This window comes from Drosophila yakuba, chromosome 3L (assembly GCF_016746365.2).
Source record: "Drosophila yakuba strain Tai18E2 chromosome 3L, Prin_Dyak_Tai18E2_2.1, whole genome shotgun sequence".
NCBI classification, from domain to species: Eukaryota; Metazoa; Arthropoda; class Insecta; order Diptera; family Drosophilidae; genus Drosophila; species Drosophila yakuba.
Genome location: NC_052529.2, coordinates 10223816 through 10247380, shown reverse-complemented (window position 1 = coordinate 10247380; position 23565 = coordinate 10223816). Strand labels below are relative to the sequence as shown.

General features: G+C 43.1%; 2 protein-coding genes across 10 annotated transcripts in view; both read left to right on the top strand.

Moving 5' to 3' along the window:
- The first annotated feature begins 1124 nt into the window (after nt 1–1124).
- Nucleotides 1125–13183, top strand: LOC6533575 (acidic repeat-containing protein). Of its 2 annotated transcripts, none has more exons than XM_015194672.2 (8): nt 1125–1305; nt 6744–6979; nt 7229–7381; nt 7489–7761; nt 8248–8346; nt 11643–11877; nt 12150–12780; nt 12860–13183. In XM_015194672.2, the coding sequence occupies exons 2-8, from the start codon at nt 6754–6756 to the stop codon at nt 13007–13009; spliced, it is 1767 nt and encodes a 588-aa protein (XP_015050158.1). In that variant the 5' UTR covers nt 1125–1305; nt 6744–6753; the 3' UTR covers nt 13010–13183. The 2 variants fall into 2 exon arrangements, with proteins under 2 accessions (XP_015050158.1, XP_002094285.1); XM_002094249.4 differs by lacking the exon at nt 1125–1305 and adding an exon at nt 1460–1580.
- A 5242-nt stretch (nt 13184–18425) lies between these two features.
- Nucleotides 18426–23565, top strand: part of LOC6533572 (zwei Ig domain protein zig-8) — a 39586-nt gene continuing 34446 nt past the window's right edge. The window contains exons 1-2 of one of the 8 annotated variants that reach the window (XM_039373774.1): nt 18426–18605; nt 22318–22525. In XM_039373774.1, coding sequence (XP_039229708.1) covers nt 22486–22525 — 40 coding nt within the window. In that variant the 5' untranslated portion in view covers nt 18426–18605; nt 22318–22485. Of the gene's footprint in view, nt 18606–22237; nt 22526–23565 lie in introns of all 8 variants that reach the window. The other 7 variants (XM_015194668.2, XM_015194670.2, XM_039373772.1 and 4 more) reach the window with 7 other exon arrangements.

Here is a 23565-nt window from a genome sequence, read left to right as displayed (position 1 = left end):
AATTTTCCTCGTCCCGGACACTGAAAATGAAACGTCAGTCACTCAGTCAGGGCGAATCGAATTAATTACACCTCAATTTATCATCGGATGTATTTCTATGAACCGTATTCACTCATTTTTTTGTTGTCCCATTGCGATTTCACTTTGAAATGGGCTGGTTTGCCGGACAGAAGCAGAAATTAGCACTTGGGGAACACTCCTATATGCATAATGCTCTTCGATCGAGGACGGGAGTATGCGGAATGGGGTTAGGGTGCGGAACGATGCCGGAATAAATCAATATTAATATAGCACTCTGCGATTCGCGACTCCAGGTGGCAAAAAAAATTTACGTATGGCTAACTCGTAACAGGGAACTCGCGGCGAAACAGGGAAGTCAATGGAAAGCATTTGATTTGACCACAAATCAAACCAAACTCCGAGGAATGTGGAATCAAGGGATGTTATGGTAATCGAAATAAATATTTAAAAGCTTTTTTTGGTAGGAATGATCACCAAATTTACAAGTAATTTATTGCGCCTCTTAAAATGTTAATCATGGGAATGTGTGTTATATAGTATTCTGATCGTAAGTAGGTTAATTGAGTTTTAAAATGTTCTCATTGGCCATAAGCTGCATTTTATCCCACGCAGTTCTATTTTATGGACCAGGCTTTCTCATTTGTGTAATTGAAAATTTCAGTTTTATGCTTCGTGCAGTAATTCAAATGGGTTTTATTGGCCCGCCTCTGTTCCATTTAATTTTTGTTTATTTTAGAGCTGCAATAAAGCTGCCCTCAACAACTCAACGAGACTCGCCCGTCGTGGATTCTTAGATCATAGCTCACGAGTGTTGGCTGACAAGCCGCTAACTGTTATAGCTGGCCGTTTAGTGTGCCAAATACTTTCCCAGGCCAGCCCAGCTCGTCAAATTAATTGAAGAATCGAGCCAAGAGCTAAGAGCCAAGAGAGCCGCAGACGAGCAGAGTCACAGTCAGAGTAAGAGCCACAGAAAGCAGCCAAATGTAAATTCACGCTTCGGGCCGAGCTTCGGCTTTTCCTGAGCCAAATTGGGAAGTTGGGAAGTTGGTAAGTTGGTAAGTTGGTAAGTTGGTAAGACGAGCTGGCTGCCAGCGATCAGTTGCAGACGGTCAGTCGAGCGAGACAGTTGAGTGCGCGCCGGTGTTGGAAAACCGAACTCGAATTCGAACCACTGAAGAGCCAGCCAAGCTCAGGCCAGAATCCACCATCGACTCGTATCGAATCGAAACGAATCGAATCGCCACAAAAAAAAAAAATAACAAAAAACCAACACAACACAAACAGGTAAAGAGAGGCGGTAAAAAAGAAAGTCACTGCCCAAGAATCGGGCAGAAAGATGGGGGAGGGGGGGACCCGAACTCAGGACTGAAAACAGAAATCAGAAAACTGAACACTTAAAACTAAAAACTAAAAACCATCCAAGAAGCAGCTCGCCAGCGACAGTCTTTCACGGCAACTCGAGGAGATCGCAACGCTCGAAGATCGAATCGGTCTATAAACCCACTACTATCGGTTGTTATCGGTTCTGTGCCACGATCAGTGAATAATACTTAGTCAAGGTTAGCCTTTGGATAACGAACACCTGAAACATTGTGTGAAAGCGCAGAGGATTATCCGTGATTTCTGAATCATTTGTGTAACTAAGCCAGCAAGTTTTGAAACTCGGTTTTGAAACATGGCTTTTGAATAGAAAAATAAATTGGTATTTTTCTTTGCTCTACAAATGGATTATCACTGAAGATTGTATACAATTTTCATATAAATAATTTGGAGCATTTTTTTTGTTATTTACAACAAAGATTTTCATGTGATATTTTTAAGTTGCTGAACCGAAAGTTCATTTCAGAATTAACAGGTCTCTTAGCTAAGCTTGCCTAATTGATTCCGTAAACATTGCTCACCTACTTGTGAAATCTAGAATGCATATCAGATATAAATAAGATGAAGGGCGTTTAAAAAAAAAAGGCTGAAAGGTTTTTAATAAATTATTCTAATATTTACAGTAGCAAACAAAGAACTGTGAAATTGAACCAAGGATTATCGTCGATTTTGCTGTGTGAGAATATGGGTATCCTTTAAGACAACTTAGCATTGGACTAAAAAGTACGTGAAAGTGGAGCGGCACGCCAGCGATTTCGATCTGTTCCATTTAACCTTCCACTCTTGTAGTATTTTTTGTGGCAAATGCAAGCGTTTGCATGCCCAGTTTTTCCTGCTGGTAGTGGGGGGTACTACCACCCACCCAAGTTTTCTCCTCCTGATTTTCCCCGAACTCAAGGAGGTGCCCATAAAGCTCAGCTCGACGCGATGCAGCCTTGGAACGGGCCAAAACGTCTTGGGCAAGAACTTTTAATTGATTTTCAACTGCGGAAGGCAACTTGTGCCCGGAGTTGGACTCTCGACTGGCCGGGTCATAAATTGTATCTGCGGCAATTTAGGGCCAAGTACAATACACTACAACACGGTGCCTTTCCCCTCCAATGGCAAGTCCAATGGCAATTTCTCTGGTTTTTATGCGCTCCATTTTCACATGTGCTGCTGATGTTCTGATGTTGTTTGGGGGGCTCTGTGGTCAGCAGTCCAAGCCAGGCCAAAACCAAGGCGAAACCAAGCCAAACGAAACCAAACCAAACCAAACCATACCGAACCGAACTATATAGAAACGATGCGAACCAAGTTGAGTAATCATCTCTCGTGGCTCTCAGGTTTCTTCTGCCCAGATGACCCACATACGAGCGACTTGAAGCAGTTAATTTAAGTGTTTCCTGGCCAGTTTCAGATTCAGCTTCAGCTACAACTACAGCTACAGCATCTCGACCAGTTCCAGCCAAGTTATAGTTTACACTGTTTACATTGGCCAGCACTTTGCTGCCAAAACAAAACACACTCGTCGGGCCAACGGGGCGGATGAATTGGGGTGTGCATACTTGCAGCAAGGACAAGCTATTAACTGAGCAAAGTCTGCTGGCAATTCGAGTGGCTCCAATTCATTTTCCTCATTTTTTCGTACATTTCTGTGCTGGCAGCTATGTAGTTCTCGAGCAAGTTTATGCAGCTTGTCAGTCAGCAGAGTTTTCGAAAGGGGATTCCCCTGTCCGGCCACGAGTGCCAGCTTGTTCCGCCAGGTGGCGCCGCCGTGACGATAACAAAGCACTAATTCAAGTGACGTGCGAGTGCATGCGAAAAGCAAACGCAGGCAAAGTGCAAAAACATAAGAGACAACGATAGCAACTATTTTTGCGTATACAGTGCACTGCAGGAAATTTAGGATATTTTCCAATAACATCATGGTATAAGACTCGAGACTCCATGAACTTTGACTGATGAACCAAAATGTTCTATAAATATTTATAAATTTTAGCAGATTTTTAGGAACACGTATTCTTATCTTTCTGGATTTAAAACATCTAGGTACCTGTTCTCAGTGTTTAGAGAATTATTTTCCAGTAACCACACACTTAAGTTCCAGACTTTTTAAAGAAGTGCCTCACTCTAAGCAGCCCTTCCCCTCCCCTCTCTCTCTCACTCTCTGTGATTTAAGTCCCCAAAAAACTCTACCAAGTGCACGTGCTCCCCCCAAAAAAAGCGCTTACTGCAAATTTAGAGGGGGCGTGGCCGTTGAAGCGGCACGTGTAAAGCTTATTTTTCTACACCACCTCGTGGGCCATTGTCTTGGAAAATTAACTGCAACGCAGCTGCGAAGACAAGGCTCCGCAAACATATGAGACAAACTCGAACAAAGAAGGATACCAAGCTGTGGGGCGAAATCTGGCGCAGGTGGGCATGTCACAGGGGGCGTGGCAGTGGGTTAGGCTATGCAAATCCTGTCTGCACGTGGCCTTTTGTGCGGCCTGCATATTTATTGATATGACGCTGATATGACAATGCGGATGGAGGACAGGAGCTGGGAGCCAAGGCTCCAAGGCTCCAAGGAGCCAGGCAGCGCCAACATCAAGTGGCAGCTGCCACGCCTCAGGCCACCGCCTTCAATAGTTACCCCAGTGCCGCCCCGCCCCCGCTCCACCCCCCTCCAATCGCACTCGCTCCCCTGAGTGGGGCTTAAGTAATTTTTGCTGGCTATGTGACGTGCAAGTGCACAGCAAACACTACCGAAATGCACTGGAAAAAACTAAAGAAACCACATTTCTTATAGGGGAAAATAATACAAATTAAACGCAAAGGGGAAATTAGATTAAGCATTTTTAAAACAGAAAGTTATATATTTATATTAATATGTATTTAAAATTATTAAAAAGTTTATTCCATTTTGGGATATTTATTATTTATTATCCAATCGCATACTCGTATATGTAAATCTGAGTTGCACAATAATTATTCCAAGTATTAATTAATTAGTCATTCGATTATACTAATATATAGATAGCTTTTTCTCTCTGTGTACCCCTCGCCCGGTATCTTTTGCATCAGCATCACGCACATGAATATTAATGTAGAATGCACACACGGTTAGCTGCGTTTTTCTATGGGGGCATTAAAATATGGTATAGTGGGAGCAGCGTTCCATATGAGTTAGTTCCTACAATAGACAACACCAGAACGGCAAAGAAGAAGAGGACGAATAAGAAGAAGAAGAAGAGGAATCTGATGAAGAAGAAGAGAGAGCCAAGTGGTTGCCAAAGCTGAAGAACTGCAAGAACTTGAGCCCCCTTTCTTTCTGTCCCACGCCTGTCAGAAGTTTTGCATTGCATTGTTGCCTTGCCCTTTAGCTTTCAACCCTTTCCCCACAACCCCCACAACCCCCACAACCCCCTGGAGAAGACCATCAAACCATCCAACCAGCAACCCCCTCCCCCCTTAGATCACCACCAAATGCTTTTCTTGTTCTTGCCTTTTCTGCGGCATGACGCGTGAAATGTTCCTAGTTCGGCGAGAAAAATGGTAGATAAAACGCTTTGCGACCAGGGGAACGGAACGGTGCGAAAAGTAAATGCAATTTCCCCAAGACTTCAATAGGCAGCAGTTTATAAGTACTTCGAGGCAGAAGAGCCTTGGGAAATCGGTGGGTTAAGAGTGGAGGGTTAAGAGTGGGGGGTTAAGAGTGGTGGGTTAACAGTGGGCGAAATGCATGTGCAACATTGTGGCTTGTTTAGATTTATTCTGATTTAATTTCAGATGTCATTGAAAGACTTTCTGATATCAAAAGATTCAGTATCCTGAACTGCAGTCTTTAAAGAATTTCTTGGTGGTTTCCTGTGATTAAAGACATCACAACTCCTCATTACAACATTCATTAAAAATTAATTAAATCACAGACTTTGGTAACCAAATCGTGTTACAAGTCTCGTCTTATTTTCGAGGAAATTAAAGCACCCACTGTTCCTGAGACTTGGTTGCCTGGGCCAGGTGATATGTCATATTTTGCTGGGCTTTCCTCCCATTTCCCTCAGAAGGCATTTGCCTGGAGCATCGGTATTTAATAAACACCGCGGAGGAGCTTCGCCGGGTAAAACTTTTAATTAAGCGATGGCAATGCTGATGGTGATGCTGATGCGGCTGCTGCTGTTGGCTGTCTTCCACTCCAAAAACTTGAGACACTGGAAAGCCATAAAACAGCGACTTGGCGGCTTATCAAACACAGAGCCCTAAAATCCGTAACCGAAACTCAAATCTCAAATCTGAGACGCTACGCTGTTGCTGTTTCTGCTGCTGCAGTTCGCCAGTGGGTCACTGGGTTTTCACTTTGGTTTATGGCCACTTTGCCCGTTCGCGTTTTACTCATTTTTCAATAAGCGGCAACAGCAGCAACCACACTTGCAGCTACAAATTGCTGCGAACAAGTTTTTTGGGAAAACGTTGCGTCGCCGTCGCCGTCGACGTCTCAGTCGCTTTCACTAAGCCCGCAGCAGTCGCACTTGACACTGCGACAATAACAGCAGCAACAACATCTACAACAACAGCAACAGCAGCAACATCTACAACAACAGCAGCATCTGCGACAGCAACAACAACAATTGCTGCGGTTGTTTGCCATTGCCATAGCCGCTGGCTGTTGGTCGTGCTGATTGTCATGACTAAAAAGCCACCACCAATGGCAACAACAGCAGCAGCAGCACAGCAATGACAGCCATGCCCGGACAGCACACCGAACTGGCAATACCCTTTGAAGCCGGACATCCTCCAGGCACTTTGAAATGCGTTTTCCACGGCGATTCCAGGCGGGTTCAAAGATGGTGCGACCCGCCAGTCTCCCTCAGCCTTCAACTGCCATTGTGGCGCCTGCAGCTGTCCGAAAAGGTGTTGTTGTTGCTCAGGTGTATGCTGCTTTTGGTGTTGCAACTGTTGCTGCTGTTGCTGTTGCTGCTGTGTGTCAAGTGACAGCACTGGACATGTGAACACCGCCGGCGGCAACTTTGAGGCGCAACTCAAAAACATGTTTACACTCGCACTCTCACACGGGCGCCGCTCCTTTGTCTGCTTTCTTCGGTGGCTGGCTTATTGACCGAAAGACCACTCCGCCGCTTCTGACGTACCTCTGTCCACTGAATGTGTAATTTCACAATCATGAAAAAGAAAGTGGGTGCACAGGGAGAAACAATCGCACACTGGAGAGTTGGGGCTACCGATGTCGATGATGCCGTTTTAAGTTTGCAGGAAAGGGAGTCTTATGAATTACATAGTTTAGGGTTTAGACTTCTTATGTTTAATAAGTAATAATCTATCGATCCTAGACTTATCAGTAATATCCTTTGCATCTCTTGCAGATCTGACATCATGAAGTTCGTGATTTTGCTGTGCGTGCTGAGCGCGTTGCTGCTGCAAATTGAGGCGTCTCCCCTCCAGCGGCTTTCGAGGAGCGAGCGGGCTGTGTCCCGCCAGCAGGCGGTCAACAATGAGGTGGCTCCGGCGGTGGCTCCTGCCAGCGATGACGACGATGATGACGACGATGAGGACGATGATGATGAGCCCGATCTAGGGGATCTGATCGATGACGATGATGGTAGGTTTAGAGCAATTCTCGATTCACTGAATGCACCCAGGCCGCACCACCAGCACAGCACCACTGTTTTGAACTGTTTTAACTGTTCGAAGCACCGAACCGAACCACTGAACCACTGAGAAAAGCAATAAGCACCCAGCCAAACGATGATATTTGTTCAGCTTTTATTAACCAACATTTTTTGTGACTCTCCTTCTGTGGCTCCCTTCTCCTTGGGTAACAAAGTTCTTTTGATTTCGGGACTTTCAGATGATGATGAGGAGGAGGACGACGACGAGGACGAGGAGGATGATACGCCCCAGGGTCAGGCTGCTCCAGCGGCCACTGCCAGCGATGATGACGAGGAGGAGGACGATGATGATGACGATTATCTGGACAGGCTGTTCGATGATATCCTGGGCGGTAAGTGTTGCTAACTTTAGTTATGTGCTAAGCAGATCTAAAAAGAGTGAAAAGCTCTATACTATTAATATACTGAGTTAACCCATTAAATATCCCTGTTATTTTAGATGATGAAGACGAGGATGATGATGACGAGACGCCCGCTGCCACCGCCCAGCAGAGCGCTGTTGCCGCCGCTCCTGCCCAGAATCTGGATGAGGTCGCCCCCGCTGCCGCCTCCTCCGTGAGCGCCGGAATCTCCGATGGTGTTGACCTGCCCGCCGAGACCGGAAATGCCGCCGAGCTGCTGGCCGCCGGAAATGCCGCCGATGAGTCCGTTTCCGCTGCCGTTGCTCCGGTGCAGAACGCTGCCGCCAGCAGCAGCAGCAACAACAACGAAGGTGAACAAAATGTTTTTTACGATGAAGACGCACTTGTAGATGGTGTTAGTGGTGGCACAAGTAGTTTAAGTAGCACCCTTGCAATTGACGAACAACAGAAACAAACAAACATACAGCTGCAACAGCAGCAGCCAGAACAACAACAAGAACAACAACTGAAACTGCAACTGCAACAGCAACAGCAATCACTGGCTTCATCTCAGCATGCGACGATAATAACAACAACCACAACAAGCACAGTCAACAAGAACACTCTAACCAACAACAACAACAACATCATTAACAATAAACTGGTGGCCAGTGGGCCGACCTTGGGGCAACCGGCGGCGACAGGTGTTGCAAGTGGGGTTGCCCCCGGGAATGTTGCCGCTGGCGCCGACGACACTGACAACGACGACGATGACGATTATGATGAGGACGACGAGACCGATGATGATGATGATGATGATATTGATGATGGAGTCGATGAAATTGGTGAAATTACAGGTATCGCCGGTGACGACGACGAGGAGGCCGACGATGATGATGACGATGACGACGATGACATTATCGGCGATGACATCATCGAGGCCCGCCGCGAAGCACGTGAGTCCAAATCGAAGTCGGAAACGGCGACGAAAGAAACCAAGGCCAAGAAATCAACAAGTCCCTCAAAGAAGGCCAAGAAAGAGCTGAAGCATTAACCAAACAAACTGCTAAATGAACAACAACAACAACAACAACCGCAACAATCACTAAAGACAGGGACCCACAACAACAACAAGAACCACATAAAAACAACAGCAACAGAGAATGACATGCCCCGAAAAGCAAAAACCGAAAAAGGAAAGCGAATTTTCTGAACATTTTCCCAATGGGGCAGGACGCGATCCGGACTTTTGCAATTGCATCTTTGCCTGCACTGACTATCCTCCCACACACCCCCCTCGCTATCCTATAATTAATGAAACAAAAACTGAGTTAAGTACATATGTTTACGCAACCCCGAGAAGGGGAGTGCATTTATCGAGAGTTTGGTGCTAGTCAAACTATCTGCAAAACAACCGAGCAGCACAATTATTACCCATTTTTCCCACTGTATCCCTCCAACGCACAATTGTTGAGTTATTTACGCACGGACTGTTTCACCTGACAAAAGAATTGCAACACCAACTGTACGCACAACAGCAACACTAGTTGCAGCTGCAACTGCAACTGCAACAGCAACATGTTTAATGCCCAAGCACAAAAATGGTTGAATTCAAAGAGATCACAATGCAAAAGAAGATGATGATGATGATAATGAAGAAGAAGAAGGCGCAGAAGAATCGAAGGCGGAAGAATGGCAAGAAGCAGAGCAAGAGAAGAATTGATAGAAAGAGATATCGCTGAAAGAAAGGCTTCCCTTGCTCTCTCTTTCCCATTCCATCACATTCACATATCTCCCTCTTACTCTCTCTGTCTCTCTCTCGCTCTCTGTCTGTCTCACTCTCACACACACACGCCCCGCACACACTTATAGCTAAATTGATGTAACACCAACACACACAACACAGCAATAAGAATTGTTTACTTAGTGTAATTTATTTATTTCTAGTTGTAATATCTTTTTCGTATTTATTTGTGTAATTAAACAAAGCAATCGATCAGATTCGGAATTAGTTATCATGATGTAAACAACTGCCTATCTCACTCGCTCTGTCTCTTACTATGTCTATGTCTGTCTCTCTCTTATGCACACACACACGCATTTAAGCACTATCGCTATCTCTTGCTTTCACACATTTGGCTTACAATTGAACATTTTAGATGAAACAAAAGATGTATATTTTGTACCTTTGGCTTTTTCTCTCACTTTTTTCGGCTCGCATAATTTTCCGAACGTAAATAACGCAAATTGTGTAAAAATATGGAAAAAACTCAACTCAATCAAACTTCAAAATCAACAATGAATTGTAGCTAAAAGTTGAACGCTTGAAAGGCAGCGCAAAATTTCACAAGAAGAAATTGAGAATTGTTAAACTTTGCGTTTTAGGTCATCTAATTTATAATTTATTTATTTATTTATTTATTTATTTATTTATTATAAAAACAAAAGCAAGAAGACGAAGAACAAACCACAAAACAATAAATTTGCTTAAATAAATTTGCGAAATGAAATTCGTTGTGCAACTTTTAATGGTATTGGAAACTGTGGAATTGGAAATTTTGTGTTTGTATTTCTCGTAGCATACTTTCAAGCGTCACCTTAGGCGAGGTACTGGTGTCTCTCTCTGTCCTCTTCCCCTCTCTGTCGCTCCTCCTGCACTGACTCACACTCACACACTCATCATTAGCAGCTTCCGTCATTACAGTAATGTTCCGTGCTATCTCGTACACCAAGCCTCATATCATCCATCTTGCCCATCTGCAGCTGTAATTAGTTAGGATCTGGTGCTTAACCATTGTAATTGTGCATTTCTTACCCCCCCAAAGGACCCTCCAAGTCCTTGGATATAATCCCACTCAGACACACACCCACACGATTATCTATTTTAGAATATGCCGCTTTAAATTTCAAATTCCCGCTTCAATTAACAGCCAGAGAAAAGGGCAACTGCTGAAAGTGAACCCGCTCCTGGGCGTGGGCCAGTACTTAACGGACTCACTGTGGATGGGGCGGGTTTTACATGCAAAAAGTACATTAGTACCTCATCACGTTCAGCGGTGGTCGAGTGTGAGATTATATCCGCTTGTGGGCTGGGTGCCCCTTCCGATGGCGAGGGGGGGCGGTGTCCCGGTGATGGGTCACCGCGATAAGGAGGAGACAAGGATTAGGACGTGGGGTCCTGACGGGCTGGACGGGATAGTCCTGCGAATCGCTGCACACTCTCGCCGAGGGTGACAGTTTCGGAAATAAATTTATGGGGTTAAGTGACCACTAAGTTGGGGCTTTGGCGCAATGTGGGCGCTTTTCGAATATTTGCTTTACTGAAAAATACCTTAAAACTAATTAGTAAGCCGCAGACTCCACCAGAATTGGGTAAATAAACAGGACATTTCCGTGTTTTTGTTTTTAATTAACCTTGTTTTTCATATATTTTTGTCCTCAAATTTGAAATTTATCCAAAGAATTTAAGAGGATAACTTTTTACATTTATAGGCAGACAATTAAATGAAAATCGTTAGTATGAAAAAAAAAAATAGTTTAGGAGTGCATTAAATAAAAGTAGCTAAGTATATTTATTGCACCCATTGATCAGATTTATTTATGTTTAATTTTGCTAATAAAAAGGTGGACTGTATTATCAATACTAATTTCGGGTTGTATTAAACATAATCATTTCATTAAAGGGGCTAGTTGGATATGAAATATTAGTTTCGCAATAATAAAATAGGACAACAACTCACTCAATTATCAAATGATTAAGCACGCTATTAATTAACACTCTAGTTGCACTGATTTATGATAGGAAAACTGCTATAACTCGCCTCGTTCCACCATGGTTATTGGATTTTTATTTATCTGTACACGAATGTGAACTTAACTGCACGTTGGGGGAGGGGATTGAATGTCGGTGTTCTTTTTATACTTTATTTGCTAGCCCCAGCCACAAACACACATGCACCGCGTAAGCATGGGGCTTAGTGTGTTAGTGTGTGTCTGAGGTCAGCACACTCACACAGCTCTGCACTCGAATGTAATTAGAGGTTGAAAACAAAGCGCCTATGAACGCCCATGGAAATCACACCCACCCAACCACACCCCCACGAAAATAAAGCCACAATGCCCGCCCGCCCACTTCCTTTTCACCCGTCGATTTGAACTCTCATTGTGTTCAGCTGAACCGAACTAATGTGAACATTTTTCCGCCCGCCGCCCTTTTCCCGCCCCCCGGCCACGACCTTTGACCCGCCCACAGGTGACCTGAAGAACAACGTCATCGATATGTCCACGGATGCGTTCCAGGCCCGTCACAACCACTTCATCGACGCCATCTTCTCGAGGATCAATCGCATCGTTTCGGAGAACTACGATCCCTATGTGGTCAATCTAACTGGACGCTCCGCTCTGCCAAATGCCGCCAGTGGGTCAACGGTGAAGGCCGCCAACAAGAAGCAGTCGACTAGCAGCAAGGTCGGAGGTCACAAGAAGCTGTAAGTAACTGGCGTTTCAAATAATTTTTACATAAGTTAATCTCAGTTGAATGGCTAATGTATATCAAGCGAAACTTTTGGGGCTGAAACTTAAACGAGTTTATTATACTTGTTATTAACTCAACTACAATTTAGTCAGTTTTATGAGAAAAGAGCTTAAGGAGTTCAATCAAAATCAGCCTTCAAAGAGTCCTCGTAAATGCTGAAAGCTGTGTCAAAGGGGCAATCAAGCTGTTTCGTATTCACCAACTCGAATTTGGTCCCCTTTGCAGGAAGAACACGCGCTCGGAGCCCCGTTCCGGCCACTCGAACCAGGAGGCTCGGGAGGCTGCGGTGAAGCTGCAGGAGCAATTGACGCAATTACAGTCGGAGCTGGCCATCAAAGCCGTGGAGAAGAGGCCCAAAGAGCCGACTCCCAGCGCCGCGTCGCCTGGCAGCGAGTCCGATTCCGATTCCGGATCACCGAAGGCGGAAACGCGCACCGTTGCGGGCACAAAAACGGGCCAAAAGAAGTCCTCGAACAAGCAGAACACGAAAAAGGCGTCGAGCCTGAAATCAGGAAACTACAATCAGCCAGCGGGCGCCAGCAAAGCGGGAGCCACCGGCGGTGGGGCGGTGGAGAAGCTGCAGAAGGCCGAGGGCAGACTATCCGGACTGGCATCCCTGAAGCGGGTGGGAAATGTCAAGGTGATCAGCGATGCCGAGGGACGCAACTCGACGATCAAGGCCAAGTTCACGCTGGGTCCCCTCGTCCTCCGAGTGGAGAAGTCCTTCAAGAAGGGCAGCGTGAGGAGCGTGAAGAGTGCCACCGCCAGGACGAACGAGATGATGGGTCGCATTAAGTTCAGTGTGCTGGATGATCGGGCCACCCTGATGTCCATCAAGGTGCAGCAGCCCAAGCAGGTGAGTGACTAGGCCGCATTCGCGGCATTCTCCATTTTCCCCAACCGAATTCTTTGACCAATCAACCTTTGACATGCAGGTGGAGGTGGAGAGCAAGGACAATCACGACCGCACCCGCGAGTTTGTGTGGCGACGCACGCCCAAAATTGCCAAATTGGTCAACGAGAAGCTCAAATTGGCAGCCGAATCCTTGTTCGCGCCCCAGGGCGTCGAGGTTGTCAGGCTGTGAGTGCAAAAAAAAAAAAAAATTAAAGGGGTCCTGCAGGATAACAGCCATTTCTCACTGCTCTGCTCAGCTGTAGTCTACGCCTAATTGTAATGCCTAATTTATTTATTTATTTAACTTATTTACCCATCTATTTATCAACCCATCTATCGATAATAAATCAATTCTGACCATGCACTGCTTTTGTTTCATTTGAATTGCGCAATCCAAAGTTGCAATTAGTTTCGTTGTAGCTGTGCATTAAAATTTTATGGGGTTTCGATTTAATAAATTCTTTTGGCCTTTGAACTCTTCCCTGTCGCATAATTCAAACTTTTAGGCCTTGAAGTTATTTAATACACATATTTAGATTAAACTAATAATTTGGCGACCTATATTTTATATTTAAATAATGCTAAATGGAACTAAATGGCTTACAATTTATTTTGAACTGCCTGAAATATTTATCACATTGAACTAGATAGATATTTATCGTTGAAATCTAGGATTCCTGGTCAAACTGTTGAACAAACTGTGTCAGTTAAACTTTTTGATAAATCATTTGGGACATTTATCTCAATTTCGTTTGAAAATCGAAACAATTTGTGTTTATTTGATGTGCGGCCGGCTAAGCATATTCCTGCGATAGCTTTGAAAGATTTTTAAATATGTTGCCACCATTTAGATGAAATTCTCCTAAAACCCTGCAACATTTAAGTCCTTTTTTCCCTTTAAATGGCCAGAAGCTGTAAGCCCAGTTTAGTTGGCAATTATCCTTGATCATCGAGAGGAAAATGGCTAAAAATATTGTCCAATTCTGGAAGAGCTCTCCTTCGTTCCTTGGCTCTGTAAATAAAGGTGCAGTCATGGCGGCGTGTCCTTTGCACCACCCCCTCTTCACCCCTTTTCACTCCTTTGCCCGCCAGGACACCACCCCACACACGTATCTGTGTCAGGTCGCTTGCAGTTTTCATTAATGTTGCAACTGGGCGAGGAGTTCGTCGAGTTCCAGGTGCAAGCGAGAGGGAGAGGGAGGGAGGAAAGGGACGGAGACAGAGGAGACCTGCAACAGGATCCTCCGAACAAAGTAAATATGAGTGCGTTGTATATCGTATATTGTGTTGCAACCTTAGGCGGAAGGACATGCAATTTGTTGTTGTTTGCCCTTGTTGTTACGCCAGCTATCGCTCTCCCCCTCCGACATCCGCTGGCCCGCATGACTCCCTCTCGCTCGCTCTCTCTCTCCCTCTCATCATGCATGCTGTTTGCTTTGTCTTGTCCTTGTCTGCCGACGGATAGAAAGGGACGGGACGCTTTGCTGCTCTTTGTTGCACCTAAATTGACAACAATATCGTTTCATTTGCTCACTGAAGTGAACTCATCAGTGCCCAAGTCCTGCAGCCTGCTGCCCACCAACGCCCCCACTCCCCTCGCTACAGAGAAAAAAAAACTAAGCTATAAGTAATTCACAGTAATGATGTGCAAAATATTGATCTTCAATCTGAAATCCATTCAAAGTCTCAACCAACCTGCTTAAGTTGATCTTTAAAGCTAATAACCAATAATTAAGAAGAGTTTATTATCAACTGCTGTTATTGAATTTTTCCCAGTGCATGCCACACATACCCACACATTGCCACATCATTTTTTGCCAGCTGCTGCCGCTTGATTATATTGGCTCTCAGCGAGGAGGACAATGTGGTTCCACTTGAAGTTTTAGTGGATCGCCCCGCTCCTGATTGCTGATGCATGGTTGCGATGCCGGTGCTCCCTCACAAATTTAGCAGGCAACAATTTAAACAAATTCAATTGTCAGGGGAAGAGGGCCGAGCAAAACTCATTTACACTTTTGCCTGCCACTGTTGGCCATGGCAAAAAGCACAAATAAGTAAAATATGAGCTAAAAAAAAAATGTACACAATTTTTGCAAAACGAAAATTCTTGAGCTTGAAATTTGCATTTGTTATTACTTCGTCGGTTTGCAGTGGCAATTGTTGAATATGCAACAATGCCCCCGAACAGAACCGCTTCCCCTCCTACCCTTCCACCATCGAGCGCTATAACTCGGTTAGCAGATTTAATTCCAAGCCAGATCCTGATTGTATTACAATGTGGGCGGCATCACGCCCCTTTCATTTGAAAGTGGAGGCGAACAGCACAGAAATATACGTTGAACATTTCCATAAATCATAAAATTTTTGGTTGGCAAATGAACTGCATTTGCCCCAAGTTGTTGAGCTACGGGAAATCGTTTGTAAGATGCCAAATGTGTGTACAGATCTCGGCTGAAATCAAAGTAAATTGAAAGTACTTTGCCAATTAGTTGAAAAATAAAGATTTGCCTGCACCTAACTGCATTAATCAATTTATAACTATTTCTAAGTGCTTTCAGGAGTCAAGAGTTGAAGCTGAAAATACCATAAAACATCTTTCACCTTATTTGATAAGATTTTTATCTGAGTTTTTAAAGTGCATTTTTTGTTCGTCGAGTGTGAGTTAAGCAAATTCCTACAACAATATTTTCTGTGCTACCAAATTGGAAACTTTTGGTTTTTTGCCGTTTCGCAAAGTTTCTAATACCGAGCAAGTAGCGAATGCCGCTCATCAGACTACGGCCACGCCCCCAGGATTCCCCGACGCCCACTTAACCCCACAGTGACCCAGACTTTTAAACACCTCTGACAATATGTGCAGAAAGTTGATAACTGGAGAAATGTTCTCGGGTCGAGTTGGTTAGGAGTTGTGGCAAACTTTACCGAGATGGACTCTAAGTGGGTGGTGGGTGGCTGGTGGCGGGATGAGGTGGCCAAGGTCAGCGGAATGTCGGAACATAATCGGCTTGTTTAATTAGCTCACTAAGCTCCACCTGGATGGGCATTATGCGGCTGTCGGAATAAGATGCTCTGATTGAAAGTGCCGCGTGGCTTGCCACAAAAGCGACAACTAATTGCCACATAATCAACAACAGCAGCAGCAGAAGCACACCACAAAAACAAGGGACAACTAAAGCCCAAGGCCGCAGGCGAGGTTTTCGGGTGGTGCTAGGTTTGTGGGGTGGTGCTGCGAGTGGTGGTGCGGTTGGTGGTGCAGGTGCCACACAACTGGGTAACTGGGTGGCTGGATTTTGAACACTTGCGCTTTTTACCAACTCAATTTACGCTAATTACTGCCTTTCGCTCCAGCGATAACTGCTGTCAGCTGGCTTGCACCCCGCCACTTTCCCCCGGATTTTCATCATCCCGATACCGCTTTCCCTTCGAAGAGCGGGAAATCCCTTAGCCGGCCACCCAGTTTTCCCATCTACCCATCTGCCACGCATTTCCATACGCCGCGCGAATTTATATTGTCATTAGCTCTTTTTGTGCCAACTTCAGTGTATTTTATTGAAATCCCTGCCTTCTGGCCACATCATCGAATTCGCCGCTAAGGGGGAAGAGCTAATTTAAGAGCACGGAAGAGTTTTTAAGAGCATGCGCACTCTTTTCTAGTTTCCGTGCGACTTCTCTTTGACACTGACCTAAGTCTGTCAGTCTGGCTCGAGATATTGTCCCAGGCAGACAACTTATGTCTCTTATAGAGATGAATATATCTTAAATATAAATATATGAGAACCTAACATACACAGGGTACAAATGGGTAATCATATAATCATGTTAGCATAAAAATGATAAAAGAATATGCAATTTTCTAAAATAAAAGAATATGTTCTTTAGAAAAATGTAATTACTTATTTAAGTTTATACCTTTCATGACTATATCATGATCACATTGTATCATATTTTAGTTTTCAACTAACCTTTCTTAACATTATTATAATCATTATAGTAATCTTCGAAAAAGACATAATTAGCTATGTTTATTAGCAGCACAAAACAGTCTTTATTTTAGCTGTGCGGCCAGTTTTGGCCTAGTTTTTATAAATTTTTTTTTTTAGATTTTTTGATAAAAAATAATCTTTTTTCTTTCAATAGCAGTAAAAATAGTTGTCCAAAATTGGAATGTCATACCTCGTTGAATTCGTAACAAAATTCCCTATCGATCCATGTTCATACATGGATATGCTAATTTTTGGCCATTTTTCGCAAATTTTTATGATGGTACCCCTTATCGAAAATGCAAAAAATTGTCAAATTTTTTAATAAAATAATCTGTTTTCTTTCAATAGCAGTAAAAATAGTTGTCCAAAATTGGAATGTCATACCTCGTTGAAATCGTAACAAAATTCCCTATCGATCCATGTACATACATAGATATGCTAATTTTTGGCCATTTTTCGCAAATTTTTATGATGGTACCCCTTATCGAAAATGCAAAAAATTGTCAAATTTTTTTTTTGGAAAATCGAAAAAGTATGGTTATACATAGTTAGCTGTGTTTATTAGTAGCACAAAACAGTCTTTATTTTAGCTGTGCGGCCAGTTTTGGCCAAGTTATGGCGAAAACGCCGATTGCAAATATCCTAGTTTTTATAAATTTTTTTTTTTACATTTTTTGATAAAAAATAATCTGTTTTCTTTCAATAGCAGTAAAAATAGTTGTCCAAAATTGGAATGTCATACCTCGTTGAAATCGTAACAAAATTCCCTATCGATCCATGTACATATGCTAATTTTTGGCCATTTTTCGCAAATTTTTATGATGGTACCCCTTATCGAAAATGCAAAAAATTGTCAAATTTTTTTTTTTGGAAAATCGAAAAAGTATGGTTATACATAGTTAGCTGTGTTTATTAGCAGCACAAAACAATCTTTATTTTAGCTGTGCGGCCAGTTTTGGCCAAGTTATGGCGAAAACGCCTATTGAAAATGTCCTAGTTTTTACAAACTCATATTATGGGCAATTACTTCGTTTACCAGATTATTATAATTTTTAACTAAATGATGTTGAACATTGTTTAATATACATTTTTAAGGACCCATAATAAATGCTTTAAGCTTTTTGCAAGTTCATCTAGGACAGCTGCTCCCTAGCAGAAACATAAACTGAATTATTGCCTTTCATTTCCCTTGCTTTTAAGAACTGGAATCACATCGTGTCAACTAACTTCCCTGCATTAAAATCAACTTAACCCCTTAAAATCAGGATCGTAAAGGACACTTTTACTTGCTTTGAGAACATAATTCGACGGCATTAAGCTGAAATAATCGCGAATTTCCAAAACTATTTAAAACCTTTTATTGCAAGACCTTGAAAGAGGACTCAGTGTTGTGACTAAAAAAGAGAAGAGCAAATTAAGAGAGCGCAATGCGGCGAATTCAGCTGCAACACTTCGCTGGGCACACGATTTCCCGGCCCCCTTTTCCACACACGCATTTCCCGAGCCGAAGACAACAAACCCGAATCGCCGCTGATAAAGGCTCGTGTGAGTTCGTGAATGCCCCCGGAGGCCCCAACAAATGCTCCACTGCTGGCAGAAATCAGTTTCAGTTTCTGTTTCTGTTTCAGTTTCAGCGCGACATCGACGGTGAACGAAAGGCGAAGGCGCGGAAAAGCGCGTGAAAATTCGAATAAAAAGTTGAGGGAAATGTGAGGCCCAAATACGTGAGGCGCGACATTTTCCGGACAATAGTGTGTGAGCGTGTGCATGTGCGTGAGTTTCAGTGACTCGAGGCTAGAGAGTGTGAGTGCAAACGGATAAGGAAAAGCGGGCACAATTGGGTCGTAAATTTTGGAAAACGTGTGAAAACGCAGGAAAAGCCTCATTGCCCCATTGCCGGCAGTCGAAAATTGAATGACCTTTTGTCGCTCTTTTTGTTGTTCCAGTTACTGTTTAACGTTACTGCTGTTGCTGCCAGTGCTGCCATTGGTGCCATTGCTCTTATTGTCAAATTAAAACGCTTTCGGCACGCGAATATTTTACGACATCGCCCCCGAAAATCATACACCTAAAAAAGAAAAGTAATAAGAAATCTAACGAAATTCGGTGCGTGCTAGCTGCTTGTCAAATGTGTGGCCAGAATAAAAAGAATAAAAGCAGGAGAAACATTCCGTCTGCGGACAAACAAATTATAAAAGTGTTAAACGCCCACACAACGGCCTCCAGCCCCGCCCCCCAGCTATCTCATTAGCATGCAGCAAATTAAGTTGTTTTATATTTAGACGACGACGAGGGGAGCCCAGAGCCCAAATACAAATTAACAAATTAAAACAACACACAAATGCCAAACAAAAAACAAAAAACAGAGCCAAACTATCTTTGATCTGCGTCAAAACAAAAAAAAGCATTGCCACAAATATCGAGCGTTAATACATTCATTTGTGTGTAATCCAATATTTCGGCCGAGGGGAGACACTGAAAGAATGTGACAAAAATTAATAGAAAACACATAAAATATTAACGGAAAACAAGTGTGCGGGGAAATTTACGACAGACTGATCACAGTGCGTATGCGCAATGTGCGTCGCCCAAAAGAACCGAAATAAACGAGCATATCGCTCGTATGGGTATGATAAGATGTGGTGGCTGTTGGGGAAAATTAAGTTTCCTTGGGAAAAACTTTCGCTTGTCTCAACTGAACAACTGCAGTTGTTGATGGAAAAGTTTTGTCGAGTGCCAAGTACTTTGGCTTTTCAACGATTTTTCTTTCTCCCCCAGCCGCAGCACCATCACCAGCACCAGCACCATTGTTTTGGGTATCAACTTTTAAGGCCATCAGCTTATGTGCAATCCTGCCCTGACATCCACAAACACAATTAAATTGTTTCCTTTCTTTGTTCTCGCACATAATGCCATGTAGCCAATAAAATGCGAAACCCTTCCTCAATGAAATATTCATGCACCAGGAGTTAACCGGCGCACAATGGGCCAGAAACAAAAGCAAAGATAGCCCATGGGTATAGTGTGGATGTGGGTGGCAAATTAAGCCCACCCGGAACTAGAGTTGCCCCCTAATCACAGTTACTAAGCATTAGAGCAGACACTGCCCCCAAGCTGAGAGGCAAAATGCAGACGCTTACAATTAGAAAGAGAGGCGAGAGGACGCTCAGAAAGAGAGGGGATAGTGGCAACGAAGGAGATGGGCATAGCAATTGAGTGCGTTAACACTTTTGAGAGACATTGCTGACGTTGGCAGGAGTCTCAGACTCAGTCTCAGTCTCCAAGTCCTGAGTCCTGAGTCCTTGCCTCGGGCTGGCCCTCTTGGTTTCCACATTCCGGAGCCCCCTGCCCCTTCCTAATTCCATTACGGAAGCAACAGTGACAAGTGGCCAAGGACTCAAGGATTCCAGGCAGGATTCCCAACAGGAGCAGCATGTCAGCAGCAGCCACTTCTGATTGAAGTCGCACACAGAAGATCCTGCAGGCAAAAAAATTTCAGCTCAGTGCTAGGAATGATCTTCTGTTTTAAGTATTTGAAACTACATATTTTGTTTTGAAGCTCTAACTTGTTTTTAAATATATTCGTTGGATTTCATATAAGCTGCTTTACAATTTTGTTAGTTTTACAATGAATTATTTTTAGAATTTTTTGTTGATGCCAGGTTTGATTATTTATATTTATTTATATTATTCACGTTATTATGGTAATTCTGTCAGTTTTACAATGACATTATTTTTTAATTTTTTTGTTGATGCCAGGTTTGCTTATTTCCATTCAAAAGTTAAACAAATCGATACATGTTTTAATAATAAAAGAGACTATTCAATTGTTTCCCTTATGCATAATGAGTTCTCATTGTTCCATGTTAAAATCTTCCCTTTGTTTTACTGATCTGGCTGATACCTTTTTTCTCTGCATGTCGAATGAGTCCTGCAGTTGAACTCGGACCTTAATCCCAACCCCTCTGCTCATTAGTGTGTCTGTCTCTTGCGGAGCAGCGGAGTTTGCAATTAATTAAGTTTTAATTAATTTCACACAGTGCCGGAGATAAAAATTCGAAAGGAAAACACACACACCATGTGTTCCAAGGGGCGTGTGAAAAAGGCAATTCCCCAGCAAATGTTTAACAAATTAGATGTAAGGAAAATGCCCGAGTGGCAGTAAAGTTTTTCCCAGTTTTTCCCCTGGGCAGGGCAATTGATTGATGCCAAAGTGAATGGATGGTCTGAAAATAGTACAGCCAGAAGATGGGGCGTTGCTGCTTTGAATGAGTTCTCCAAGAACGCCTCATAATTTTGGGGTTCCTGGGGCGGAGAATTATTTTCGGATCCGGACACATGCCACCGAAGTTTTTGGGAAATGAAATATGCAAGGGCAGCTGACCAGAGACACTTTCCAACTTCTGTCGATTACTGATTCCGGTTTATGCATTAACCATTATTAATTGTACGATGTGAGCAGGTCCTTCGAAGGATACAGCATTGGGCGTGTAATGTTCTCCTAATTTGTGGAGTAAACTTTTGTCCGCTCTTGGAGAGGGAAAAGGATTCCATTTTAGTCCCTTTTTAGCCTTAAATAGTTCTCCTTACTCACAAGACAGTCAGTTGTTGAAATCGATAGTGGATTGCTTTTAGAAGCAGCTGCTTTATTAGTTAGCAGAATTCTTATGGGAATTTTAGATTCAAAAAATCTTGATTTATGCTGTGCTATATTGTCCATCAGAATCTGGCTTATCAGTCCCGACATCAACACAAATTTAATCAATTTATGTTGCACAACATCAAGGGTAGAAACGGCAAAAAAAACGACAACGAAAGCCGGACAAATGAAATTCCTTTTAAAGCTCTTTAGTCCCAGACGAAAATCAATTCTTTTTGGGTACGTTCCAGGCGGAATGAAAATAAAAAGTTGTCCATGGAAATGCGAAACGAGTCGGGCAACAAAAAATATTATTTCGGCCTAGGACGAGCCAAAAGAGCAAACACAAGTGCAACTGCAACTGCAAGAGCAGCAACAACAACAGCAGCAACAACAACAACAACAGCGACAGCAGCAACAAGGACGAAAAACAACAAGGACCATTCCGAAAAAGTTCAACAAACGAACGTTAAAGGATTAAATTGTCTGCCATTGATATTAAGTGTTTTAAATGTCATTGCAAGTGTTTAATTCACGCGAAGCGAAAAGAGAAAATTGAAAACAGGCGCAATTGCAGAGAGAAAAATTTGTAGTCAAAGCTGCAGTTTGAAATTAGATTTATAAAGCTATGTTTTATAATATAATTTGCTTATAATCATTGAATTATCACTTTTTTCAATTTGCGAGAGATTTCTACATACATATGTCAAAGTAGCAATCTTGAATCTTTTTAATTGGAGTAATGGCTAATTTACAATATATTTTTTTGGAAAACTACGATTTTTTCTCTCTGCAGATAAAGCTAATAGAAAGCAGGACTCAAAAAAGTGTTGTGTGTGAATAAGAGAAATCAAAACAAAAATATATCAACAGCAGATATTGCCTGCCATAGATCAAAGCTCGTAGAGCAAAGTGCGAATTGATAGGACACAAAGCAAAGTGATAGAAAAGAGAACCGAAGGAGGATTTGAAGCAGAGTGCAAAGGTTATAGCTGCATCCGTAAAAAGAGACAAAAAGGCACAAACCGAGTGGGTCATCGCAAGATGTTGACCCTGTGGACGGCACTCTTCTGCTGCCTGACGGGTAAGTCAAATTCCCCACAGGATCCTGTCCCACAGGACAAACAACTCAACCCATATACTGCAGTCTGCTTAAGCATGCATAAGATTATCAGCAATATATATATATATATACCTATATGCATATACAAAATAGGCCTCCACCAATCCGCTCAAGGTTGTTATTGTTGCCGCCTCGTCGGGCGCTGAATCCTTTTAAAAACATTTGTGGTTCGGGCTGCGAAAATCCTGATTTATGTTTCTGCCTGCTGCGTTGTCCTTGCAATCCTGTGCTGCTGTTCTGACATGGCCACTGCCAACCGCAGCAGGAGCAGTGAAAGCGATGGGTACACGCAGAGGAAAGTCTAGTACTGTACAGATCAAATAGTACAGTATAAATATCTTGTCTTCCTAATATAAACACTTATATATAAACACTTTCTTAACTGCAACAATACTAACAAATTGGTATTCAAACTTCTACCAACTACATTTGATACTCTCAACTAAACACAGTCAAGTATGTATTTACTATTAAGCTTGTATTATAGTAATACCAATACGGAAACACATTTTTTTTATCTGCGTATTTGTGTATTTTTCACAGTGTAAAATTGAGAGACCAACGCGGAGCCAAAGCAAACAAATGCGGTCGCTTGCTGGTCGCTTGGGGTCGTTTTTAAGGGCATATCGCATAACAGCAGCTCCTACCAGGAATGAGGGGTTAAGGGTTATGCTGGGTGGAGTAAGGGGTGTGGTGGGGTTGGGTTCAGGGGTTTCAGGGGTTAAGGATGAGGTGCCTGGTGTCACTGCACTTTAAATTTTAAACGCGCTTCAAACGCACACAAATTGCTTCCTACACATAATTATGCATAATTGAAAAGTGTAATTATGCCCGAGACTCCGACTTTATGAGCCGCAAACTGTGCGCTCAATCAGGCGGACAGCAACAGTTGTGGGTGGTTCGAGGAGTGGGTGGTGGTTGGTTGGGTGGTGCTGATGCCACACAGCCGAAGGAGCCACCAGTCGACCCACTCAAACGCAATGTTTATGACTCGCAAGTCC

Excerpts from the sequence above, each read along its gene's own strand:
- LOC6533575 (XM_015194672.2), top strand. The coding sequence starts at position 6,754 with ATGAAGTTCGTGATTTTGCTGTGCGTGCTGAGCGCGTTGCTGCTGCAA. Across the intron at positions 8,347-11,642 it reads CGAGGCCCGCCGCGAAGCAC|GTGACCTGAAGAACAACGTC; the intron begins GTGAGTCCAAAT and ends ACCCGCCCACAG. Across the intron at positions 12,781-12,859 it reads AGGTGCAGCAGCCCAAGCAG|GTGGAGGTGGAGAGCAAGGA; the intron begins GTGAGTGACTAG and ends TTTGACATGCAG.